The sequence below is a fragment of the Kickxella alabastrina genome, assembly GCF_025024165.1.
Source record: "Kickxella alabastrina strain RSA 675 chromosome Unknown BX661scaffold_15, whole genome shotgun sequence".
Taxonomy (NCBI): domain Eukaryota; kingdom Fungi; phylum Kickxellomycota; class Kickxellomycetes; order Kickxellales; family Kickxellaceae; genus Kickxella; species Kickxella alabastrina.
In genome coordinates, this window is record NW_026251486.1 from 408,444 (window position 1) to 427,673 (window position 19,230).

Sequence of the window (19,230 nt, forward strand, 5' to 3'; positions counted from 1 at the left end):
TCTCTTCTTGCACCCGAGTTGTTCATTTTACCTCTACTTTATACCTACATTGATTGCAGCACTAGCACCACTGCGATAAGATAGATACGCACAATGTCGGCACCAAAGGCGATTATACAAATGCTCATGACAGGCACCCGCATTGTTGGCCGGGCATTCGGCGACGCATACAAGCAGGCAGGAGCGAGTAAGTTTATATGTTTTGCATGAGAAGCGTCTTGAAGGGTAGATGCACGAGGCATATTAGCGATATCACACTAACATTGATCTTGCACATGTCCTTTCAATAGACTCAACGGCGGCGCGGGCGGCAGCTGGCAACATGAAGGAGTCTGCGGACGGAGATAGGATGACACAGGCTTCTGGAATCACAGTGGACGAGTCGACCAAGATTTTGAACATTCAGGATCCGAACAACAAGGAGGATATGGTCAAAAAGTTCGAGCACCTATTTGCCACCAACGATCCGAAAAAAGGCGGCTCATTCTACCTGCAATCGAAGATTATTCGCGCTCGTGAACGGATAGAGATGCATTGGGCCCAGGAAAAGCTCAAGGCACAGCAGGAAGCTGCTGGCGAGGCCCCGGCTGAGTCCACTGCACCCGACAGCACCAAGCCCGATGGTCCTCCGTCGGACAGCAACAGCAAGCCCCAATGAGCACTTTATGAAATTTTATCCCTTAAAAAGTATGTGTGCGGCGCGGATAACACCCTATCGCCTCTCCATTGATTGGTGTGCGCGATTTTATTATTTTGTTTTGATTTAAAAAGTAAACATGTAGATGAAGTGGACCAGCAGGTTATATTGCTAAGCACTTTAGTTGTCGAAAATGTATATTATTTTTGTGATGTATGTGCTTTACTTTAATGCCTTTTATTGATTTTATTTTGATTATTTTAGCCATTTGGCTGTGCGAAACTGGTTTAAAACGGGGTGAACGAAGCGAGAAAGGTTTTAATAAATCCGTGAATGGTATTAGTTTGCTTAAACAGATATGCACACTGGCAGTGCACCTAAATGGGGAGTTGGCGTGGTCGTGAATAGTCGTAAAAATATATTAGATAAAAGACGTCTGTCAGATCTGGTCAAGCAAATGGCCTAGATGCATTGAGTTAAAATGGACCCGTTCTAGAACGTGACAAGGCTACCAAGCCCGCCGAACAAGCTGCTGAGTCCATCTGAGAGCCCCTTAAAAAGACCTCCGAGTGGATTGAATGCACCACCATTGGCATTCGCAATATCACCTACAGCGGGCTCAGCTAGAGGGGCGGGCAGAACATTTGCCACGGGGGCAACAGGCGCTGCCAATGTGTACTGTGCTGCGGGGGATACGGGCACCGCCTGAACGTACTGCTCTGCGGGCACCGTCGGAGGTAACAATACCGACTGTGCGGTGGGTCCAGCAATAAAGGTAGCTGGTTGAGCTGGTGCAGTGTATTGACCAGAATTCAAAATTATGGGTGCTACACTTCCATTGAACAGCCTCTGAGCATCTACTTGTGGGTGCTTGGGCATAACAGGAGACACAATGGCAGGAATTGCGGGAAATGCAGGCATATTTAGCGAGGGTAAGTAAGATGTATGCGTTTTCGGAGGAACAGGAAGCACCGGTGCTGGTTGAGCCACAACCTGGTTGGTACTGCTGGCCTCGGTGAGTGCCAGGTCATAAGAAAAAGGAGGGGCAGTGTAAATTGGGGCAGGTACTGGTGCAGAAGCAGGTTCAGGAACGGGTGCAGGAATAGGGACAGGTGCAGGTGTGAGTGCATATACAGGTTCAGTTACGGGTACAGGTGCTTGTGCAGGAGCAGAAACTGAAGTAACAATAGTATCAGTCACTGGCGCAACAATTGGTACAGGTGCAACCACTGGTACTGGTACAGGTTCAGCCACTGGTACTGGTAGAGGTGCAGCCACTGGTGCAGGGACCACTGCAGAAGCCAGTGCGGGTAAATATACTGGCGCAGGTACTGAATCAGCTACAGGTGCAGCCACTGGTACTGGCATAGGCTCAGCAACAGGTTCAACAGTTGGTGCAACAGTTGGAGCCAATGCATAACTGACTGCTGCAATAGCTTGGTCGTAAATTGGGGCCGGTGCTGGTGCTGGTGCTGGTGCTGCAGCGGGCAAAGGTGCTGGTGCTGCAGCGGGCAAAGGTGCTGGTGCTGCAGCGGGCAAAGGTGCTGGTGCTGCAGCGGGCAAAGGTGCTGGTGCTGCAGCGGGCAAAGGTGCTGGTGCTGGTGCTGCAGCGGGCAGAGGTGCTGGTGCAACTGGATACATTGTACTAGCAGTTAACGCGGGCAGAGCATTGGCGGTTGCTGCTTGAGGAAGCACTGCAGCCGGAGTCATTGCATTGATATCTGCAATGTTATCGGTAATACCAGCAACATCACCACCGGCAATGTCAACGTTACCATCAAGAGCCGCAGAAATAACTGGGTCCAGGGCGAAAGCGTCAACAAGCTCGTCGTAAATTGCCGCTTCAAGATCATTAGCCCTGCGGTTATAGCGGGGAGCAAACTGCGGTGGCAGGGCCAGTGTCAGCGCCAGTGTAGCAATGCTGACACAGATAAGGCGCATGTTTGTTTCGGAAGGTCGTTAAAATGATGGTTCTAGAGATGTTTTTAGCTTGTAATAGTGAGGATAATGTTTGTCGTAATAAATGTTGGCGTGGATAGTAGTAGCTGGAGGACAAGAAGGAGAAAAATAGAGGGAAAAATATTTATGTGTTTTGCAAAAGTTTGAGAAACAGGAGTGAAGAGCACGCCATTGCGGATGGAGCTGTGCTGTTAATAAAAGGGCCGACAGTTTTCTGAGTTGGATAATAAACAGCATCAATGAATTCTGTTGTTTTTTTGCTTGATTCAAATTGGAAAATAAGGGAGGCAACTAAACAAAGTGGCGTTTAAACAAGAATATTGCTGTAATAGAAAATTGCCCGTTTAATTTTGTACAATATTGTATATTTTAGATTGACTCGATATCATTTAATCTTTCATGTAAAATGAACAATGCGCACAAAAATAAACAATGTCATTTAATGTGCATCCTCAACATTGCCCAGCAGGAATATAGAAAATAAAATTGAGGGATGTGCTGTTTGACTCGTTTGTTTTGGTGGATTATATAGAACCGGTTCCAGCCATTGTGGCTAGACAACAATGTATTTAACATAAAAACTAGGAGTGGCTTTCTGGCGTACATTTTGGTACCTGCATATATGGGACGTGTAAGCATGAAACCCCTTGGTGCTCTGCATATCACAATTGTACGGCTAGTTGTTCATCATGCCATTTTTGTGATAGAAGTGCGCTCTACTTGTCAATTAATTACGCTGCTTTTTTGTATATTTGCATTTACATATATCAATCTGGTAAGTTCCCTTGTAACATATGAGAAAAGTTAAATTGATTTAGTGTGTTCACATGATATTGATATCATCAGTTCAGATGCTATCTATTGCTAACCAAAAAGCGTTCAACGTGTTGTTTTGCTTTCCTTTTTAAATGACTAACTTTTTGACACATTTTTTATACATGAAGCCACTTGCTGTCACCGTTACTCTTGTTGCTGCTGCTCTTGCCAGAGAGGGGGTTTACCAGGCTGAGCCCATATATGCAGCCTCTGTTCCGGATGGAGTTAACCTGGCACCCGCTAGCAGTAATAAAATACCGGCACCTGTGCCAGCTCACCCTATCATCGGTCCCACATCTGCATCCAGGGTGACCAACATAGCTGTTGAACCAGTTTGTGCTGCCTTAGTCATAGCGCCTGTACCAGCAACTCCAGCTTTTGCCTCGATTTACAATTGGCATACACCTACACCCCTTTTAGACAGACAGGTTCATGATTTAGAACCACTCTTTGTTGCCCACGTTTATCTGCCTGTGCCTACTCTTAAAACTTTGCTCCTGCCTCTGTCTCCGGGCTATGCTGCTGCTACTATTGGCAGTATTTTTAAAGACACGACTCCTGGACCTACCTCTGAATACGCCGCTATCGTACATGTTCCTATGCCCGCGCATATCCCGGATAGTGGCTATTTGGCTTGTTACTGAGCTTGAGTCAATTTCCTTTTTGCGTACAGCGACTGCTTTCAAACCTGCAACTGCAAATGCAACCCGATTGCACATTAATGTTCTGTTTAATATATTAAGGTGGCAATCTCGTAATTACATAATTTGTTTCGAATAAATTGTCACTAATTGCAATTGATGCAAGCCAGCTGACAAGGCTATCTTCTGACAAGTGAGAAATAAATTTTGAGTTTTTCGTTTATCAATGACAGACAGACTGTAACATTGCACGCTATTTTCTCTTTTCTTTCTCCTTATTTTCCCTCTTTATATCATCTTTTGTGTTCTTTGGCGTTGTATAATTTTCTTTTTTTAAAAAATAAATACGACTGCAAATGTGTACGCCCCACGCTGCTCGAGCATTTTTTGATGGACACAAATTGATACTGCTATAAAGCTTGCCGCTCATGCTTAGCAGCGGAAATGCCAAGAACTTGTGACTTCAATTTTTTTAATTGTGAGCAAGAGCAAGGACAAAAACGAATGGAAAATATAAATGAATGGAGTGGGAGTCAGGGCTGCAGCACCTTGTTGCCCAAATGATACTTAGCTGCTCATATATAAAGCTCGTCGTTTTCCCCTCTCCATTCTTCTTTCGCAACCGTTTTATTAATTATCCCCCACTTTGGCTTTGTATTATCCTTCTTTCTCCTTTGTCCAGACCCGGCCTCACCCATCTTTATCTGCTCCATTTCGCCGTTCCTCCCTATAGCCATACACGATGCAAGCAAGCAAGATATATTTTTCTATTGCAGGGTTGTCCGATGCTGATGAACAAGACACTTTGTAGCCGCATTCGGCGGTGGCTGTTTGCCTTGTTTCTTCCTTATGTGTTATGTGGTGTACTTGCCTATCTCTATCCGCCCCTTTCTGCCTATGTTCGTCCCGATATCCACACTAAGCATGTTGGCATTTGCCAGTTAGAACTGTCCAACGGCTTGCCATGCTTTCTATATTTTCTTACCACTTCATTAGCCCCGTCTTTTATTTCCCCGCCGACAATTACCGCTGCCCTAGTGTTTTTCAGAACATTATATCGTCACCACATTTTTTCTTCCGACAGCGCCGTCTTTTCTGCCATCATTCAGAGCGTGCAATCCCATCATCAGCTGTAGCATTGTAAGAGTGTTATTCGCATGATGCTTTATTTCGATTTGCATCACCCGACATGTACATTTTCCGCCTTTGAATCGTCTCGTGTTTTAGAGTCACAGCATGCCCCCCTATCTGCGTACATCTTACCCACACATTCGTCGCTGTTTCAGTTTTTCTGTCGAACGTGCGGTCACGAGCCAACTGGTGCAACACTATCTTTGAATAGAGACAGTTTATCAGGTTGCACCCGCCTGAATATCAATCCTTGCCGGTGCAAGGTGCAAAATTTCCGGTAGATAGAATTTTCATAATGTTTATTTTCTCTGTTGCTTGTGATGATGCTATTTGTGACTGTTGATGCCCATTGTGTGTATTTGTATATATTTGAGGGTAGAATTTCCATGTATATGTGTGGGTGTATATTATTATTATAGATTTGTTTGTCCTGTGCGCGAAAGAGGACGATGCAGCAATGTTGAGGTCGCTGATATGAAAAGGCAATGTCCACACTGATCAAGCAAGACGCGGGAATGAATTTGGTCCCAGACGTAGTATCCGAGCGAGAATTATGAGAGCGATCATCTTCCAGAGATGAAGACATACCCCACCAGAACTCTGAGAATTTTGACAAGACCCATCAGATTATCCAGGATCTTTACTATGGATGGGGATATAGCGATTCAAGCGCAAGCGCAAGCGCAAGCGCAAGCGCAAGCGCAAGCGCAAGCGCAAGCGCAAGCGCAAGCGCGCATAGAACAACGATTGGTGACCAATAATGGAAGAAGAAGAGAGCGCAGCTGGTGATGTAGATGGTTAAACTACTGGTGTATAGGCCGTCGCAGTTGGTATTGTGCGTGAAATTGGCAGCAAATGTGTTCCTGGGAGAGCGTTGTTTCTTTTTGTATTTTGTATTTTTTCTCTTTTTCCTTTTCCTTTTTTTTGGTTGTCGTTTAGTTGTCGCCGGTACTTTTTTGTATTTTTCGGTTTCAGAATCGGGTCGAGGTCAAGGTCGAGGTTGGGGTGGTGGTATCGACAAGGGACGAGTTCGCGGGCAGTGGGCGATCGACGATGGGCGCGGGGCGGCGGTCAGTGGACGGCGGTCAACGGTCGACGGTTAACAAGGGTTGAGGAGGAAATTGGCAGCAAGACAAGCAAGCTCAAGTTCAAGTGAGAGGATATCAAGGTGTTTCAGTTGGGCCATGGATCGAGTCCAATATTCGGGCAGCATAATCGACAGTTGCAGTTGCAAAGCTGCAAAAAAGTTGGGATTGCTCGATATATATTTTATATCATTGGTGTGTGGGGGTTTGGACGGGCGGTGGGATGGTGGGCAATATAACCTTTAAGAAAAGATTTGATTTCTGAGCTATTTTACGCTCTCAATATAATATCCCGGTTTCAAGCTCAATCAAGATCAACAGATCAGCGAAAAATCTTTGTACTGGAGTATATTGTCTTTTCTTGTTAGGCACAAATTATTTGCTCAAAAAACATTAAAAAAATGAGCAAAAAAATAATGGCAGCGAAAAATCAGAGTGAGTATTAATGCGTGGCGCACGCATCCCCAAGACTGGTTCTTTCTCTTAAACCAGCGGAGTATATTTTCTTATTATAACTAGCATCCATCACAATGGTGAGTATCAGAACGCATCGCGAATAGGACAGCATTGGCGAATCCATTATGGCAGCGTATCCATTGAAGGAATTAGGCGTCTGTGCGTGATAGCTTAAAAATTGAATTTTGAAAATGTGCAAATTTGCTAATTCCCAAAATTCGAATTATATTATTTGTGAACAACCACTATAGCCCTTCGTTAAGCTCCAGAAGAACAAGGCTTACTTCAAGCGCTACCAGGTCAAGTATCGTCGTCGCCGTGGTAAGTAAATCGCCGTTGTGCGCGGTTTCTATTCTTGAAGCTGGTAGTTACCTGTATGATGATTTAAAAGTATAGTTCATCCGAGATCATTTGGCCACCAACGTGTGCGTCATTTGCTGAGGATTTAAAGCAAAATTAGTCTTTCGCTCCTATCTGAACCTTAACGCCAAATTCAACCGCACTTTGTATTGTGCATTCGACCCGAATCTGCGAATCTCACAACCAAGATTACACAGCAGCACCGAAACTAATCACAATTTGACGTTTATCTATGTGCACTGAATAGAGGGCAAGACCGACTACTTTGCCCGCAAGCATCTGCTTATCCAGGCCAAGAACAAGTACAACGCCCCCAAGTACCGTCTGGTTGTCCGTTTCACCAACACTGACATTGTCTGCCAGGTTGTCCACGCCAAGATTCAGGGTGACTTTGTCCTCGCTGCTGCCTACTCGCACGAGCTCCCCAAGTACGGTGTCAAGGTTGGTCTGACCAACTGGGCTGCCGCCTACGCTACCGGTCTGCTGGTTGCTCGCCGTGTTCTTGTCAAGCTTGGTCTTGACCAGAAGTACGAGGGCTTCCCCGAGATTGACGGCTCCATCCAGGAGGTTGAGGCTATCGAGGACGGACCCCGCCCCTTCAAGGCTTTCCTTGATGTTGGTCTCCGCCGCACCACCACTGGCTCGAAGGTCTTTGCTGCCATGAAGGGTGCCTCGGACGGTGGTATTTACATTCCCCACTCCGAGCGTCGCTTCCCCGGTTACGATGTTGAGTCCAAGGAGCTCGATGCCGAGACCCTCCGCGACTACATTTTCGGTGGCCACGTTGCCGAGTACATGCGCAGCCTGAAGGAGGAGGATGAGGAGCGTTACAGCTCCCAGTTTGCCCGCTTCATCAAGGCCGGTGTTGCCGCCGATGACCTCGAGGAGATGTACGCTGGTGCCCACAAGGCCATCCGCGCTGACCCCACCTTCGTTGCCACCGAGAAGAAGGCCGATGCTCCCCGTCGCCACAAGACCCCCGCCCTCAACTCCAAGCAGCGCAAGGACCGCGTTCGCCAGAAGATCGAGGCCTTCAAGCGCGCCCAGGTTTAAATGCCTTGCGTTGCGACAATGGTACTGCCGCAGTGAGCCCTCCCCCTGTTCAATCCATCATTTTGGACGACATTAAACCATACTGCGATGTGGTTTACTCCGCCTTGTTCCATCTGCGCGCCCCCCCCCCGTTTTTGGGGTTGCGTGTCACGACGAATTTTGCGTTGCAGTGTTTAAGTTTTCCTGTAAAATACGATAATACAAAAGAGCTCATCAACCAACTAACCAAAAGAAACTTTAAAAATTGAATATTAATATTTAAATATTAGTATCGATATTCGAGCTGAGCGATTTTTGGAATATTACAATAATCCTCGACCAGCGCAGGGAGGGGAGTTTGTCGAATGTTGTAGGTACTACATTAATGAAAACAGATTTTGTAATTTCCAGACATTTATAGCGAAAGCCCAAATTTTTAAGCAGGGGGTTTTCAAAACCCGTTTTCCCAGTTTTTTAGCCTAAAAAATCAGAAATCCCAGGATTTTGAAGATGCGGGGAAGTATTTAGCGTTTGTGTATGATTGGTGCTTTGACTGTGAAGCAAACGTGACGCTTAACGATATGATTATATTCATCTAATTCCGTCGCAGGTGCAACCACCGCCGACGCCGCATTTATTATTGACAGTGCGCAACAGAGTCCGACCAGTGGATGCCTGTTCGCCCACAGTCTGCCGATATCATCCGGTGGATAGGGGAGGAAAAGGGTTGGTCGCGGGGGCAAAATCGAGCGTAAAATCAGACAGAGGATATGCGATGAGTTGGCCGCACAGCAACAGCAGCAGCAGCAGCAGCAGGTAGCTTGCAACAGGCGTTAATACAATTCTGGAAGTAGAAAAACTTTGCCAAATTTTATGCCACAGCTTGCTTCAGTGCACAATGGAAAACTGCCTGCAAATCTTCAGGGCCGACAGAACTAATATTAAAAATGGCAAAAAAAGTGCCATCAGGCAGATGGAAGTGGAATCATGACATGGCTGTGGTGCTAAACTTTCGCATAATCCCTAATGCCCTGCTTAAAGGCGAGCGCCCTCCCTGTTTCTTGCGCAATAATGCATTGCCAGAGTCGGCTGAGGCCGAGTCTACAGCGACGCTCAAACCAAAGCCCAAGCTTAAGCGTGTGCGCAAGAATCCATCTGCCCATGCTTCTTCTCTTTAAAAGAGGCAGCAAACTGTTTAATATCGTCAATCATAGTGGTATATTGCCACTGGTTTCTAAATACTTTTTAGGTTGCTATTCAATCTGTGGGAAGGATGTCGATTTGCAGCATACTTGTAGCTTCGTTCTTTTCTTATAGTCTAATCGAGAGTACTACTGATTCCCCTGGGTATGTATGCCCCTCGGGCCGTTGACGACTACTCCGAGAGCGAACTCTTATCTATAACAGCTTATTAAGTGTCGCTTTTCCAACATCATTATCGAGTCATGGCTGAAACCCGCCGAATGACACCCAGAAAAGTTGGTACTTTTAGCAATAATGTTTTCATATTTTGCGCTCAAGCTGTAAACAGCTGTAGACAGCTCTTTCAAAATGTTAAAGTTTGTTGAAATTATAATGTTATTTTTTATACAGCAGGTAAGAATAATAATGCATAAGGAAAGGCAATTTTAGTACCGATTTAGACGCAGCCCTGGTGGATCATGGCCTCAGCGACCTTGAGGAAACCAGCAATGTTGGCTCCGGCCTGAATGTCACCCTTAAGGTTGTAGGTGGTGGCGGCAGCCAGCGAGTTGTCAAAGATATCCTTCATAATCCTCTCGAGCTGGGAGTCGACATCTTCGCGGGTCCACTGGAGACGCTGCGAGTTCTGGGCCATCTCCAGACCAGAAACGGCAACACCACCGGCGTTGGCAGCCTTTGCGGGGCCGAACATGACGCTGGCGCTCTTGTAGATCTCGATGGCCTCGTTGGTCGAGGGCATGTTGGCGCCCTCAAAGACACCCTTGACGCCGTTGGCAACCAGGACCTTGGCGTCGGCCTCGTCGATCTCGTTCTGAGTGGCCGAAGGGAAGGCCAGGTCAGCAGAGACCTCCCAGGGCTTCTTGCCCTCGAAGTACTGGGCGCTCTCGGAGAAGGCGCAGTACTCGGAAATGCGCACGCGCCTCACGTTCTTGAGCTCCATGACGTGCTCAATCTGCTCCTGGGTAAAACCGTTGGGCTCGAGGATGTAGCCGTTCGAGTCGGAGAAGGTGATGGGGACGGCGCCAAGCTGCAGCAGCTTCTCGGCAGTGTACTGGGCGACGTTGCCCGAGCCGGACACGACACAGCGCTTGCCCTCGAGGGACTCGCCCTTGTATGCAAGGTAGTTCTTGGCAAAGTAGACGCAGCCGTAGCCGGTGGCCTCGGGGCGGATGAGGGAGCCTCCCCAGCGGAGATCCTTGCCAGTCAGCACACCAGTGAAGTTGTTAGCAAGACGCTTGTACTGGCCGAACAAGTAACCGATCTCTCGGCCACCAACGTTGATGTCACCGGCAGGCACATCAGTGTCAGAGCCGATGTGGCGGAAGAGCTCGGTCATGAAGGACTGGCAGAAGGACATGATCTCATTGTCGGAGCGGTCGCGGGGGTTGAAGTCGGAGCCACCCTTGCCCGAGCCCATCATCAGGGTGGTCAGGGAGTTCTTAAAGGTCTGCTCAAAGGCAAGGAACTTGACCACCGAAAGGTTGACGGTGGGGTGGAAGCGCAGACCGCCCTTGTAGGGACCGAGAGCAGAGCTCATCTGGACACGGAAACCACGGTTGACCTGCTGGACACCCTTGTCATCGACCCAGGGGACGCGGAAGATGATCTGACGCTCGGGCTCGACCAGGCGCTCAAAGGCCTCGAGGTACCGGATGTCCTTCTCGAAGACGGGGGTCAGAGACTCAAAGACCTCATCGACGGCCTGGAGGAACTCCTTCTGCTCGGGATCACGGCGGAGGATCTTGGTGCGGACAGCGCTGATCTTCTCGGCGGCGACGGACATGATTTAGAGTATTAGATGTGTGTAAGAAAAAAGTACAAGTGGGTATAAGAAAATGAGTCTCTTGGAGATTAAGAGAGTCGAGATAACTGTTATTAAATTGAAGTTGGTTGTCTGCGTGCTGAATATTGCTGATGTGGTGAGGGGGAAGGAAAATGGACGGTCTTTATATAGTCGCGGCCCCGAGGCCTTGCGCGCATTCTTGCATTTAGAAGGAAAATGGCGCGCAAGTGACAGGATAGCCTAGATAGGCAGAAATCAATTTCTACTCTTTGAACAAAATATGGCTGGCAAAAGCGCACACTGCTAGCAAAGGCCGGAAAGAGCGCGCAAATAGCAACTGTTGCGCATCAGATGGGCCTTTCCCGTGGCCGTGCGCCTATTTGCCAATTGTTCCGTTGTACAGGTTGTTTACCGCCCTCAGGCATTATTGGAGTACTGCATGCGGCAAGGACGCTCGCGATTGGGAGTGACACAACAATTTTTGGAGACACTGATGGGCGGGACGGAGAGTGTGTGACCAACCCGCCCCCCAGGATTTTTATTTTGCTTTCCCACTGGCATGTGGAAGAAGCGCAGTGGTTTTTTTTTGGCGGTTATTGCCCTTTTGCAACTAATTGGCCCTCAGTCGGGTGCAATCGATAATCACAGACCAATCTTTAATTCCGTGGGACTGTCTTTTTACTTGGTCGGGCGTTGATAACAGGCTTCAACCTGCTATTAGCTCCGAGCCTGTGAGCCAAGAAAAAGTACGCCGACAGGTATGGAATATTGACCAGTGGAAACAACTAATTTCCACAGCCCACAAAAGCTGTAAAATGGTATTCTAAAGATAATAGGTGGCGGGGCATGGTTCGTGCGCTCTCATTTCGGCGTGTTTGCGCTCAAGCCGCCTTGCTCGCGTCCAAAGTAAACCAAAGCGGGGCGTGCACGTTCTAGGTGCTCTGTGAGAGCAGCAATAATCAATGGTGCCGGGGGTTGCCGGAATGGCTGTGTTTGTCTGCTTAAATTACAGCTAGGGCAGGGCCGCCCAAAATAGTCCGGAGATTTTCGGAATAAGCGCAAATAACTATGTCATTCTTGCTTTTCCTCCGCAAATACTGTCAAGCGATATGCCGTTTGTGGGCTGCTCCCACCCAAAAGAAGATAGCAACTGCCTATTGCGGAAAGCTGCACATTACAAGTGACTATATTCTTAGTGTAAGCCAGCAATCGAAGCGCAGCTATTTGCTGCAATTCGAGTCCAATGTTGCGGGTTACAATTTTTTTGATAGGCGGGGGACATGTGGATTCTACCGGATAGACATTTCCGAGGTATGCGCACACTGCTACTTTAATCGCAACCGATCCATTGGCTGGCGCAGCAGACCAGAGATAGCCAAAAGGCTGGGATGGAAACAGACTCGCTTCTTTTTTGTGGTCGGTGCAGCCCAGCCACCTAAAATAGCAGACAATCTAGTTCCACATTTTTGGAAATTTCAAATATTTGCCCACGCGTCGCGCCGCATGACTCGCGATCTGGCACGATACGAATGACGATTCTTCCCCTGTTTATTTGTGCTGCCCTCGAGCAAATAGATGCGCTCTGATAACAGCATACGCCCAGAAAAACGCTATCGCAAAGCAATCGGTGTTAATATTTGTTCTGGGCTAGCGAGAGTCAATACAATCGAAACATCGATAAGTCATGAGATAATGCGCAATGGATGCAAGGCTAAACCTGTATTGATATCTGTGACAAGCGACGTCATTCTTACGGATTATTCCGGCTGCGTGGCTGCAAGCTGGGAAAAGAGGGGTGAGGTTGAAACGCCCAGGCAACCCTCCTTCCTATCCTCGCTTCGGCGTCCCAGCACCATTCTGGACACATCTTTGATGCTAATTGCCCAACATGTATTGCATATTTGCACCACCTGAAGTGCGCTGTTTACAATAATGATAGCTTGCGCTCCTCTACCTCGCATTTTCCCGCCGAAGCTCTGGAATGTATAAATACTGCCGTCGCCGGCCTATTCTCCAAAGCTTAATCAAGGATAGCCAAAAAAAACTTTAAATTTTCAATCACTCGGGCTCATGCCACTAATCTGCTCAGCATCTACGCACACTCCACGGCTTTTCGAGCCTCAGCATCATGCATACTGCTAAGCTCAACTGTCGTTATCGGCCGCCATCTGCGCGCGCTTAGTGGCTACAGGGCTGGGTGAGATGCTGTCACCGGTGCCCGTATATTGCGCCCGCTTCAACGGATTGTTCTCACTTACCCCTGCATGATTTGGGCACTCGGCGATAATCATCAGGGGGCGCCTAACGATAATCATCAGGGGGCGCCTAAGTGTGCGCGTCACATTTTTCCACCAGCGCACCGTCAGCGGCGCATTTTTCTCCATTTCAACAGAAACAAACATCGGAATAAGGGGAGGCAGTGACTGCGAGAGTCGATAAGCACTGGGATGACATTCTTGGCCCATCGCTCCGATCGTTATCAGCGACATCGGCAGCAGTGGCAGCGGCAGCGGCAGCAGGCGTTTTCATGCGAATACTCGTGTTATTGTCCACAACTCCGCCAAAACGCTATTCCATTATTTTGATGAGAGCAATTCCTTTTTTATTTGGCGCTTTGCTTGCAGCACCTCCTCGGCGTTAATATTTTTCCAGATTGGGGCCATTGCGAGTGTTGGATCGATTGCACATCACCAGCCTGTTTTCCAGACTCCCGCAACGAAGAATAAATAAACAGGAGCTGGGCAGGATTATGCACGCAACACAGAGATTGCAGCCGCAATGCAGGCCAGCGAACAATCTGGCTCCTCCTGGTAAGTACCAATTGTTTTTTATTGCGAAGCACATGACCTGCAAGCATTTCTATTTGTCTTTATCGATCCATCTTGCTGCTCCTTCACACCTCAGATGACGCACGGATAGTGCCTGAGGTCTTGTGGCCTGATACTAAACCGGGTTTGTTTCTTCCCACCATGCCCGTCGCCCACGCACTATTTTTTCTTTTGAAAAAAAGCGGCATTGACGATTGGCCCGTAAAACAGCGAGCGGTAAACGATGCGAGTGCGCTTTTACACAGGTATTCCCGAAAGGACAACAACAAGGAAGGAGGCCAGTATTTTTGTTTTCACAATCTCCACAAGATCGCTAGCGCCTTGCGTGCACGCTGAATTCCATTTGTAATTTTGCTGCCATCGATTCGGGATTTTCGTGCGGACAAGGCCATCGCATTGCATCTTTGTCTTTACCAAATCCGTCTGACTGGCTTGGGCAGTGCTGATATTCGCGGATGGTCTGATCAGCGCTCATCGGACATGGTCGGAATGCATTCAGTATCGGTATGCACGAGCACAGAGCACGGCTCTGACCATATGTAGCCCATGCCCAGCCAGGTAAGACAATGTATAGTTTCATTTGAGTATATTGTACAATATTATGGTGGTGGTGGTAGTGTGCATGGGCCATACATATGCCCAGCTCCCACTGTCGATTATCAGTTCTCGCATTTAGGTACAAAAAGGGCATAGTTATCTGAGCGTCAGGCCAACCAGATTCAAACAGGTTACTGTTATGTGTGGCCTGTGCTCAAACCAACTAAAATACGCGCTGCGTATTTATATTTAAACAGCATTTTTAAATTTGCCTTCAAGCTGTCTGCACATTCTAGCACGCGTTCACATTTCTATTGTGTTCATTAAATCGGTTTTATACATTTATTTTTTATCCAATTAAACATATCAATAAACCGAATAAAAATCTAAACCTGACATCAATGATCAAGTGGAAAAATTGTGTTGGTCACATCGCCTTTACTGAAAAAAATATTTTCATATAAGAGCGCCGTTATTTGAGGTTTACAAATGAGGATGGTATATATTGGATATGCAGTAAAATGCGATAATGTGTGATTATAGATAATTTAGCGCTTGGATATATATATATACATGCAGGCGGAAAAATGGGTGCTTAGTAGTGAGGGGCACTGGCCTGGTAGGCGGGCTTGGGGACCTCAACCTGGGGAGCAACATAGGCGGGCTTGTCCTCGTAGACAGGCTTGACCTCAACCTTAGGGGCAACGTAGGCGGGCTTGTCCTCGTAGACAGGCTTGACCTCAACCTTAGGGGCAACGTAGGCGGGCTTGTTCTCATAGACAGGCTTGACTTCAACCTGGGGAGCAACATAGGCGGGCTTGGGAGCAACATACTCAACCTTGGGGGCAACGTAAACGGGCTTGGCCTCGTAGACAGGCTTGACCTCAACCTTAGGGGCAACGTAAATGGGCTTGTTCTCATAGACAGGCTTGACTTCAACCTGGGGAGCAACATAGGCGGGCTTGGGAGCAACATACTCAACCTTGGGAGCAACGTAAACGGGCTTGGCCTCGTAGACAGGCTTGACCTCGACCTTAGGAGCAACGTAAACGGGCTTGTTCTCATAGACAGGCTTGACCTCGACCTTAGGAGCAACGTAAACGGGCTTGTTCTCATAGACAGGCTTGACCTCGACCTTAGGGGCAACGTAAACGGGCTTGTTCTCGTAGACAGGCTTAACCTCAACCTGGGGAGCAACATAGGCGGGCTTGTTCTCGTAGACAGGCTTAACCTCAACCTGGGGAGCGACATAGGCGGGCTTGGCCTGATAGGAAACCTCGCCAGCGATGACAGCAACAGCAAGAGTGGCGATAGCGGCGAAAGTCTTCATGGTTGGAAAATGTTGGATGGTTTTGAGATTTAAGGAGTGTACGGAAAACGAGAGATAATAGGATGGAATATTGGGGGAAATGTAACAGCTAAGGATATAAAGATGCCACTTTGATGGTGTCGACTCCAGGTGCTCATTTTATAGAGCGATTTGGCCTGCTTGTGTGCGTATGTCGCTGAACCTTGTAAATCTTACATCCCTGCTGCCATGTTGTTTGTGCTAATAATAATATTATCTGGCTTGTGCACCTTTTGTCTGATGTGAACAGCAGGGGGAAACTATTGTTTTCTGGAATGTCGCCAGCAATGCAAAAGGTCTTTGCAAATATGCACTCCAAATTCAGGTATTGAAGCTATATTAAAAGCCACCGCTAATCATAACAATGGCATAATAGCACACGCCAGATACTATACTTATCACCATCCCTGTTTCAATAGTCGAGACATGTTATTTAGCAGCGCAGCCACCAATAATGGCATTTGAAACCCAACAAAACAATGTTGCACATTCAATATAAATTAATTGTCCCATCTAGCCCATTGTCCAATATGTGATTATGTGGCGTGGAATCCACAATGAATCAATCAACCAAATACAAAAAACAAAATTTTATATTGTTTCCTATTAATATATTTTATTTGACTTATTGTTTCGCCAGTCTATTTCTCATCATATGGCCAGAAACAGATTGTTCTCAGAAGTATAATTTACCAAAAAAAATATTATTGAATTTATTTGTCTCATAGAGGGGATACGCCACTTTATTGAAAATTCCATCATATTAATGCATCAAATAGATGATACATGAAATTGCAATGTTTCCGCTCCCAAATATATTATTGTATTATTCTTGCCTTGGCTTGGTTATTTTCTGTTTTCGACATCCAAAATGTTTAATTTAGAGAGTAAATGATACAATATAATCATTATCGCTGGGAAATTAATTTAAATTCATTGGAACTTGTATATAAACATGATAATTTAATATGCAGGAGCATGAATGAGAAGTAATGAAAAATGAACCAATATTAATATGAAAATCCATTAAATTAGTTGACAATTGCCTTGGGCTTGAAGCCAGCGGCGTTTCGCACAGCAGCCTTCTTGTGCTTGATAATGTGGCGAGTATGCTTGACACCATGCTTGATGCCAGTATGGGCCTTGTGCACAACCTTCTTAATATACGTGGGGCTGGAGGCACTGTAGGCTTGGGTTTGTATGGGAGCTGAGGAGATGGAAGCAATGACACTACCGTAGGTGGCAGGAGCAGGGGCAGCCTCAGAAGTCGGCGTGGGTGCAGGAGCAGGGGCCAGTGCAGGGGAGTAGATAGGGGCTGGAGCAGGGGAGTAGACTGGAGCTGGAGAAGGGGAGTAGACTGGAGCTGGAGAAGGGGAGTAGACAGGAGCTGGAGCAGGGGAGTAGACTGGAGCTGGAGTAAGGGAGTAAACAAGAGCTGGAGCAGGTAAAACCTCAGAAGTGGGAGCAGGGGAGTAGACAGGGGCTGGAGCAGGGGAGTAGACTGGAGCTGGAGAAGGGGAGTAGACTGGAGCTGGAGAAGGGGAGTAGACTGGAGCTGAAGTAAGGGAGTAGACAGGAGCTGGAGCAGGTGCAACCTCAAAAGTGGGAGCAGGGGAGTAGACAGGGGCTGGAGCAGGGGAGTAGACTGGAGCTGGAGAAGGGGAGTAGACTGGAGCTGAAGTAGGGGAGTAGACTGGAGCTGAAGTAAGGGAGTAGACAGGAGCTGGAGCAGGTGCAACCTCAGAAGTGGGAGCAGGGGAGTAGACAGGGGCTGGAGCAGGGGAGTAGACTGGAGCTGGAGAAGGGGAGTAGACTGGAGCTGAAGTAGGGGAGTAGACTGGAACTGGAGTAAGGGAGTAGACAGGAGCTGGAGCAGGTAAAACCTCAGAAGTGGGAGCAGGGGAGTAGACAGGGGCTGGAGCAGGGGAGTAGACTGGAGCTGGAGAAGGGGAGTAGACTGGAGCTGAAGTAGGGGAGTAGACTGGAGCTGGAGTAAGGGAGTAAACAAGAGTTGGAGCAGGTGCAACCTCAGAAGTGGGAGCAGGGGAGTAGACAGGGGCTGGAGCAGGGGAGTAGACTGGAGCTGGAGAAGGGGAGTAGACTGGAGCTGGAGAAGGGGAGTAGACTGGAGCTGAAGTAAGGGAGTAGACAGGAGCTGGAGCAGGTGCAACCTCAGAAGTGGGAGCAGGGGAGTAGACAGGGGCTGGAGCAGGGGAGTAGACTGGAGCTGGAGAAGGGGAGTAGACTGGAGCTGAAGTAGGGGAGTAGACAGGAGCTGGAGAAGGGGAGTAGACTGGAGCTGAAGTAAGGGAGTAGACAGGAGCTGGAGCAGGTGCAACCTCAGAAGTGGGAGCAGGGGAGTAGACAGGGGCTGGAGCAGGGGAGTAGACTGGAGCTGGAGAAGGGGAGTAGACTGGAGCTGAAGTAGGGGAGTAGACAGGAGCTGGAGAAGGGGAGTAGACTGGAGCTGAAGTAAGGGAGTAGACAGGAGCTGGAGCAGGTGCAACCTCAGAAGTGGGAGCAGGGGAGTAGACAGGGGCTGGAGCAGGGGAGTAGACTGGAACTGGAGTAAGGGAGTAGACAGGAGCTGGAGCAGGTGCAACCTCAGAAGTGGGAGCTGGGATTGGAGCATGGGAGTATGCAGGGGCAGGAGCAGGCATTGGAGTGGAATGATTGTATGCCTCAACATAGGTTGATGTGGGAGCGACACTACCAGATGAAGAGATAATCAGGGTTGAGTAAGCTGTAGATGAGCTGGAAGTAACCTCATTGGTGACTGAGGTGGGGGAAATTGAGCCATAGTTGGTGGTGGGTGCTATGGTTGTTGAAGTGGGTTCAACAGAGCCAGAGTTATAAGTGGCATATCCATAAGTAGGGCCAGCAAAGGTCGAGGTAGGAGCCATGGAGCTGGTTGTGGGAGGAATATAGGTTGAAGTAGGGGCAACAGAGCTTGAGCCCAATGCACTTGAGTATTTAATAGCATACTTAGGGGCAGGGGCAGGAGCTGTAGCAGGAGCTGGCATAGGTGCAGGGGCCGGTGCAGGGGTGAATACAGCATAGTGTGTGGGAATTATGGTTTGCTCCTCACTTGTCGGCTCACCAGACTTCGAGTAGCTGTGAGGTGCAAGGGCATCCTCATATTCAACCATGCTTGAGTTACCAGAAGCAATATCTGAGTTGGCCTCAGCATTGTCGTTGTCCTCCGAGTCATCTTTAGCACTGGCATTATACCCTTCAGCCTCAGAGTCGTTGTTAGCAGGGGCAGAGTATTCGACACGGGCGTGAGCAACACCAACAGGGTGGTTGTGCATATTTGCCTGGTGGAATGCAATGACGATGGTCGAAGCAGGCTCCATGGCAGCCGAAGCTGTGGCAGCAGCAGTGACCAGGGCAATCAAAGCTGAGACAGAAAAG

The 19,230-nt window shown here is 48.0% G+C and overlaps 8 protein-coding genes across 8 annotated transcripts; 3 read left to right on the forward strand and 5 right to left on the reverse strand.

Moving 5' to 3' along the window:
* Positions 1-93: 93 nt before the first annotated feature.
* BX661DRAFT_199190 (mitochondrial import inner membrane translocase subunit Tim16) lies at positions 94-658 on the forward strand (the record flags this gene model as incomplete). The annotated part of the gene is made up of 2 exons (XM_051538303.1): positions 94-187; positions 291-658. The coding sequence occupies 2 exons, from the start codon at positions 94-96 to the stop codon at positions 656-658; spliced, it is 462 nt and encodes a 153-aa protein (XP_051390827.1).
* Positions 659-1,129: 471 nt separating this feature from the next.
* On the reverse strand, positions 1,130-2,912 carry BX661DRAFT_206177 (uncharacterized protein; the record flags this gene model as incomplete). The annotated part of the gene is made up of 1 exon (XM_051538615.1): positions 1,130-2,912. Exon 1 carries the CDS (start codon positions 2,576-2,578, stop codon positions 1,130-1,132), a length of 1,449 nt encoding a protein of 482 aa, XP_051390828.1. The 5' UTR covers positions 2,579-2,912.
* On the reverse strand, positions 2,144-2,912 carry BX661DRAFT_184366 (uncharacterized protein). Its single transcript, XM_051536481.1, has one exon. It carries the CDS (start codon positions 2,831-2,833, stop codon positions 2,597-2,599), a length of 237 nt encoding a protein of 78 aa, XP_051390829.1. The 5' UTR covers positions 2,834-2,912; the 3' UTR covers positions 2,144-2,596.
* A 492-nt stretch (positions 2,913-3,404) lies between these two features.
* Positions 3,405-4,160, forward strand: BX661DRAFT_184367 (uncharacterized protein). Its single transcript, XM_051536482.1, has one exon. It carries the CDS (start codon positions 3,505-3,507, stop codon positions 4,054-4,056), a length of 552 nt encoding a protein of 183 aa, XP_051390830.1. The 5' UTR covers positions 3,405-3,504; the 3' UTR covers positions 4,057-4,160.
* Positions 4,161-6,751: 2,591 nt separating this feature from the next.
* On the forward strand, positions 6,752-8,363 carry BX661DRAFT_184372 (uncharacterized protein). The gene is made up of 3 exons (XM_051536483.1): positions 6,752-6,802; positions 6,977-7,046; positions 7,333-8,363. Exons 1-3 carry the CDS (start codon positions 6,800-6,802, stop codon positions 8,136-8,138), a joined length of 879 nt encoding a protein of 292 aa, XP_051390831.1. The 5' UTR covers positions 6,752-6,799; the 3' UTR covers positions 8,139-8,363.
* A 1,261-nt stretch (positions 8,364-9,624) lies between these two features.
* BX661DRAFT_184375 (glutamate dehydrogenase) lies at positions 9,625-11,365 on the reverse strand. Its single transcript, XM_051536484.1, has one exon. It carries the CDS (start codon positions 11,101-11,103, stop codon positions 9,757-9,759), a length of 1,347 nt encoding a protein of 448 aa, XP_051390832.1. The 5' UTR covers positions 11,104-11,365; the 3' UTR covers positions 9,625-9,756.
* A 3,698-nt stretch (positions 11,366-15,063) lies between these two features.
* On the reverse strand, positions 15,064-15,798 carry BX661DRAFT_199196 (uncharacterized protein; the record flags this gene model as incomplete). Its single annotated transcript, XM_051538304.1, has 1 exon — positions 15,064-15,798. One exon carries the CDS (start codon positions 15,796-15,798, stop codon positions 15,064-15,066), a length of 735 nt encoding a protein of 244 aa, XP_051390833.1.
* A 944-nt stretch (positions 15,799-16,742) lies between these two features.
* Positions 16,743-18,765, reverse strand: BX661DRAFT_184377 (uncharacterized protein). The gene is made up of 2 exons (XM_051536485.1): positions 18,029-18,765; positions 16,743-17,164 (listed from the first exon to the last, which is right to left on the reverse strand). The coding sequence occupies exons 1-2, from the start codon at positions 18,717-18,719 to the stop codon at positions 16,848-16,850; spliced, it is 1,008 nt and encodes a 335-aa protein (XP_051390834.1). The 5' UTR covers positions 18,720-18,765; the 3' UTR covers positions 16,743-16,847.
* Between the last annotated feature and the right edge of the window lie 465 nt (positions 18,766-19,230).

What these genes read in the sequence shown, in the direction of transcription:
- BX661DRAFT_184375 (XM_051536484.1), bottom strand. Translation starts at nt 11,103, where the DNA reads ATGTCCGTCGCCGCCGAGAAGATCAGCGCTGTCCGCACCAAGATCCTC.
- BX661DRAFT_184367 (XM_051536482.1), top strand. Translation starts at nt 3,505, where the DNA reads ATGACTAACTTTTTGACACATTTTTTATACATGAAGCCACTTGCTGTC.
- BX661DRAFT_184366 (XM_051536481.1), bottom strand. Translation starts at nt 2,833, where the DNA reads ATGCTGTTTATTATCCAACTCAGAAAACTGTCGGCCCTTTTATTAACA.
- BX661DRAFT_184372 (XM_051536483.1), top strand. An exon ending in CAAGTATCGTCGTCGCCGTG is followed by an intron (nt 7,047 to 7,332) that starts GTAAGTAAATCG and finishes TGCACTGAATAG; the next exon opens with AGGGCAAGACCGACTACTTT.
- BX661DRAFT_184377 (XM_051536485.1), bottom strand. Translation starts at nt 18,719, where the DNA reads ATGGCTCCTACCTCGACCTTTGCTGGCCCTACTTATGGATATGCCACT. An exon ending in TCCAGCTCCAGTCTACTCCC is followed by an intron (nt 17,165 to 18,028) that starts CTGCTCCAGCCC and finishes CAGTCTACTCCC; the next exon opens with CTTCTCCAGCTCCAGTCTAC.